Raw genomic sequence first — 5000 nt, 5'->3', positions numbered from 1 at the left:
CATGTCCTCAATTCAGAGCGCAGCATCAGGAGAGCAAGATGAAGAAAACCCTCTTCTCAGATTTTTCATAACTCTCAAAAGAACCGGATCACTTCTAGGCAGGAAGTGAGGTCATGTCGCAGTAACATATTTTTGATCAAACTTGTTAGGACACTGCAGAACATCATATGAGGTCGTGGTCCTCAAGATGTCTTTTCCAAATTCACCTTTAGGTGGCGCTGTAGTCTGCAAATTAGTAATACTGTTCATAACACAAGCCCTGGTCATCAAATCAGGCTTGTTTGTATGTTTTCCTTGAGGATGTTGAGTTCTGCTGATCTTTTCCATGTAGTTTATGTCTGAAACTATTCTGACCAGATGACACTTAACTGACCCCCACACGATAAACTCCAGACGATTGGCCAGTGCTGTAGAGCCTCGGGAAAAGTGTTCTAGAACGTTCTGTGGAGAGTGAGCTTGTGGACTGATTGAAATATTTGTCAGAATGTTAAAGATTAGTGTTGTTTTTATTAGTTTTTAGTTATTATAACTTTACAAGATTTCATTTTGAATGAATAAAATATTAAAACAGGAGTGGAGACAATAGTAGGCAGATGTTTATGTGACTTATTCCATGTAGTCTTTTGTGACTACTTCAAAAACAATACAATCATAATATTCCAGCTGTTTATATCAAATCCCAGAGTTCATTGCGTGTGGAGTTAATACTTTAGCAGTCGCTGTTAAATACAAATAAATACCAAATAAGGTGCTAACGTCACTAGCATAAGCTAATAAGCAGTCAATCACCTCTACATAAATAATTTAATGTATGGTATTTTTTTAATGTTTAAATGATACATAACTTCGTACTTATAATGAGGTTCTTTCTTATTTAAAACAATATTTAAAGGCCTTCGCCTTAACAACTCGAATGAATTTAAGTCAGGCGAACACCGGAGCCACCCCCTGGGGAGGTCCTTCAGGGTGCGAGTTGTACAGTAGGAGGATGGCGCGCGCGCACACACACACACACACACACACACACACGGGCACGGGCACGTCCTCTGCGCTCGCGCCGATGTACAGATGCGCGTTCGCGTGTCAACGTGGCGTCTTGGAGCCAGTCGCGTTCGCGATTTCGAACAGGACCGCCCATTACCTTTCTATGATTGGTTACTTTGTGTGTCAGTACGCGGTTTTGAGAGTGACGTGTACATTCAGCCCCACCCCCTCCTGCGCGCGATTTAAAGCGGCAGAGTGCCAACTCGACTGAATCCGTGGCGAAGAAAAAACAGAGTCTCGCGCAGGAGAGAGGAGAAACCTGAGGAGAAACCTGAGGAGAAACCTGAGGAGAAACCTGAGGAGAAACCTGAGGAGAAACCTGAGGAGTCTGGTGAGTTCAGTCTGGGAAATATTTACACAATTAATCATTTATTGCACAGATGCACGTACCTGTGTTGTTTTTCCTGCAGTTTGTGTTGAAGGATTCTGGGGCGTTTCAGCTCATCTACAGGAGTTTTATTTATGTTAAAGTTACAGGATTATAACTCTGGTGTGAAGATTAATAGCTGCTTTAATAACTATCATTTACACTGTTTTACACTGAAACACGGAATAAATCTGTGTGTATCGAAGACACCGAGTAAGATGTAGTGATTCCTTCATCCTCTTCACAATGATAACAAACCGGATTTCAATTCAGATTTATTTCTGTTCACATTCATGTCTGAATTCAGTTCAGTTCATTAAGATGTCTTCTGGGGCTTTCAACCTGAAACTCCTGTATTATTATAAACATTTATGAATCAGTCAGTAAATATCATTTGAGGTTTCCCTGGAGAAAAAAATAAATAAAGATAAATTCTATATTTAAAGTTCTTATAATTAAAGTGTAAAAGTTTGCACACCCTCACGACAGCGTTAGGACAGAGGAAATGTCTGACATAAGACAGTTAACATGTTAGGTTGTGTGAGGAAGAAAAATAGACAGTGTATGTAAAAAAAAATATCAAAGTTTATAAAAAGTAAAATATTCTGTTGTCTGTTCAACGTTTGCTTTAAAAAAAAACGCATTAATAACTGCTTTGGCATCTTCCATGGAAGCTTCTCTTAAATTCTTGCTTCTAGGGTTTTTTACAGGGGTGAAAGGGGTGTACAAACTTTTGCACTCCACAGTGCAGACAGCATCAGATAGGGTCATTACACCTGTGTGTCTCTACAGGAAATGCAGCTGTTCATCCTCTCTGTGTTTTTGGCGCTCGGCCTGGCCGTACCTCCTCAGGAGAAACGCGTGCACCACCAGCGCGATCTGAGTGACCACGCCCATGATGACGCTCATGGCTACCAGTATGACCATGAGGCCTTCCTGGGCAAAGAGGAAGCAAAGACCTTTGACCAGCTGACCCCTGAGGAGAGCAAAGCCAGACTCGGGTACAGAGCCGTCCTCACAGCGCTCGTCATTCCAGAACGTTCTCCCGGTTCTGCTGTGTCCCTGTAACTCTTCTCCCTCTTTCAGGAAAATCGTAGAGCGCATTGACACGGATAAGGACGGCCTGGTCAGCCACACCGAGCTGCACCACTGGATCAAACACAGGCAGAGGAGGTACATTGAGGAGAACGTAGACAAGCACTGGAAAGAGTACGACCAGAACAAGGATGGCAAGATCTCCTGGATCGAGTACAAGAACACTACCTACGGAACCTACCTGGGTGAGGGAACACACAAACGCACAGTTCTGGTGTCTAGAGGAAAACTGGTGGCCTCGAGTGTCCACCAAGTCCAGTAGCAGCCAGCCGAGACATGTTCTGTTGCTCACACATGATGCAGGTTCTATAGCCTCCAGTTTAGCATTGCACTGAAGTACTAACACTCGGAACCAGTTTAAAACCAGTTTGTAAGTGATTTATTCATAAACAAGGTCTATGACTTTATAAACCACAGATCCTTTAGAGTTTGTAGACACGCTTGAGTCATGATGCACTCATGTTGAAATTCTTTTTGGTTTTTTTTTTGTCTTAGATGATGAGTCTGAGGAGTTGGAGGACAGAGAGTCGTATAAAGCCATGCATGCCCGAGACCAGCGTCGCTTCAAGATGGCGGATAAAGACGGAGACGGCATTGCCACCAGGGAGGAGTTCACCGCGTTCCTCCACCCAGAGGAGTTCGACTACATGCAGGGCGTTGTAGTGCAGGTGAGCCGTCACGTAGAAACATGTTACCATAGCAACAATCCGATTATCAATCCGATCATCATTTATCGGTTCTGTTCCGACAGGAGACCATGGAGGACATCGACAAGAACGGAGATGGCAAGGTCAATTTAGAGGAGTACATCGGTGAGTCCTGACACAAACGGTCAGGAGTGTGTGAGACAGTAAATAGTGTGAGTGTGTAACGTGGTACGGTGTGTTCCGTAGGTGACATGTTCACTCCTGAGGAGGGCGAGAGTGAACCCGAGTGGGTGACCACAGAGAGGAAACACTTCTCAGAGTACAGAGACATGAACAAGGTGCGTAACAAAAAGATTACATTTCCAACAAAGTGTCTCATTGACGTGAGAGGCGTGGCTTCTGTACCTGTCAGTCCCAGTGGATGAGGTGTGGCCTCTGTGCCCGTCGGTCCCGGCGGAGGAGGCGTGGCCTCTGTACCCGTCAGTCTCAGTGGAGGAGGTGTGGCCTCTGTACCCGTCAGTCTCGGTGGAGGAGGCGTGGCCTTTGTATCCGTCAGTCTCGGTGAAGGAGGCGTGGCCTCTGTACATGTCATTGAATTTTCCTGAAACAGTTTTATAATCTGTAAACTTCATAACAGGCTTAAACCTCCTTCACCTTCACCATGTAATAAAGCTGACTCTTCTGTAGGACGGCTTTCTGGACACTGATGAAGTCGCTCAGTGGATCCTGCCCAGAGACGTGGATCACACCGACAACGAAGCCAAACATCTCATCCATGAGACAGACAAGAACAACGTGAGTACACGCTCCTCAGACACCACAGAGCCTTGGCTCCTCCCTCTCATTAACACACGGCTTTAATTATGCCTTTAATCCAAAAACCCATTTAATTATTTCTTCTCTCTCTTCCTCCCTCCCTCTACCCTTAAATTTATTCATCATTAATGGATGAATAAAATCAACCCTCAATCAGGACGACAAAATTTCCAAGGCAGAGATTCTGGATAACTGGAACATGTTTGTGGGAAGTCAAGCCACTAATTACGGAGAAGATCTGACCAGGAAACATGATGAGCTCTGACCTGTGTCAGGGGTCAGACATTTAACTGTACAGAAGGAGGAATCACAATTTCATTCCACAAAGAAATGACATTATTAATGTTAACGTTTTTGCATTAACAGGTAGGAGGGTTCCATTATGAGGGGTCAAAGGTCAGGGGTCAAAACAGAAGGGGTCAGTGATTGGAGTCAGGAGGAAGGGAGGGAATTTCAGTTTACCGGAAACAGATTGTATTTATTTAGTCACACGCCTTTTACTCACTAAAAACCAGGTTTACACACACACACACACACACACACAGAGCAGGATGAATATTGTCACACCCTGAGTGCGACTGAGACGTCCCAAAACATTTGTGGTGCATTTATTAAAACAGAAAAAGCCAAAGAGGTAGGAATCATGTCCTGAATCACATGACATCATCAGCCACTGACTCCTCCCACTCCTCTGCTGCATTTCAGTAATTTAACCTTTACAGTCAGTGACCGATGATGAAGATGACTCTTCTCACAGAGCTTTTTATATTTTTATACACTCAAGAAATGAAAATGTAAATCCTTATGTTGCTCCAGTCTGGAAGTGGCGTGATGACATCACACGGTCACACGGCTAAAAAACAAGCAGTGACCAGACCGGGCAGGCTTCGTGTGTTTACTGTGAAAGTTCACCAAAAGAAGTGTTCCTTTACTTTAGTTTCTTTAGCGTGTGTTTCATTTCACACATTTGCATCCACTAATTACTGACGCCACTGACCCTGGTGATTAAAAACCCGGCTGCTGGCCAGAGC

The 5000-nt window shown here is 44.1% G+C and overlaps 1 protein-coding gene across 2 annotated transcripts in view; it reads left to right on the top strand.

Moving 5' to 3' along the window:
• The first annotated feature begins 1216 nt into the window (after positions 1-1216).
• The window catches only part of rcn3 (reticulocalbin 3, EF-hand calcium binding domain), a 5687-nt gene continuing 1903 nt past the window's right edge, over positions 1217-5000 (top strand). Inside the window, exons 1-8 of one of the 2 annotated variants that reach the window (XM_058415905.1) lie at positions 1217-1375; positions 2204-2412; positions 2498-2691; positions 3002-3174; positions 3258-3318; positions 3400-3491; positions 3841-3948; positions 4127-5000. The exon at positions 4127-5000 is cut by the window's right edge and continues 617 nt beyond it. In XM_058415905.1, the coding sequence (XP_058271888.1) occupies positions 2207-2412; positions 2498-2691; positions 3002-3174; positions 3258-3318; positions 3400-3491; positions 3841-3948; positions 4127-4234 (942 nt within the window). In that variant the 5' untranslated portion in view covers positions 1217-1375; positions 2204-2206 and the 3' untranslated portion in view covers positions 4235-5000. The remainder of the gene's footprint in view (positions 1376-2203; positions 2413-2497; positions 2692-3001; positions 3175-3257; positions 3319-3399; positions 3492-3840; positions 3949-4126) is intronic. The other variant, XM_058415913.1, reaches the window with a different exon arrangement.

This window comes from Hemibagrus wyckioides, linkage group LG02 (genome assembly GCF_019097595.1).
Source record: "Hemibagrus wyckioides isolate EC202008001 linkage group LG02, SWU_Hwy_1.0, whole genome shotgun sequence".
Lineage (NCBI taxonomy): Eukaryota > Metazoa > Chordata > Actinopteri > Siluriformes > Bagridae > Hemibagrus > Hemibagrus wyckioides.
This window is presented reverse-complemented; position numbering and strand designations above follow the sequence as displayed.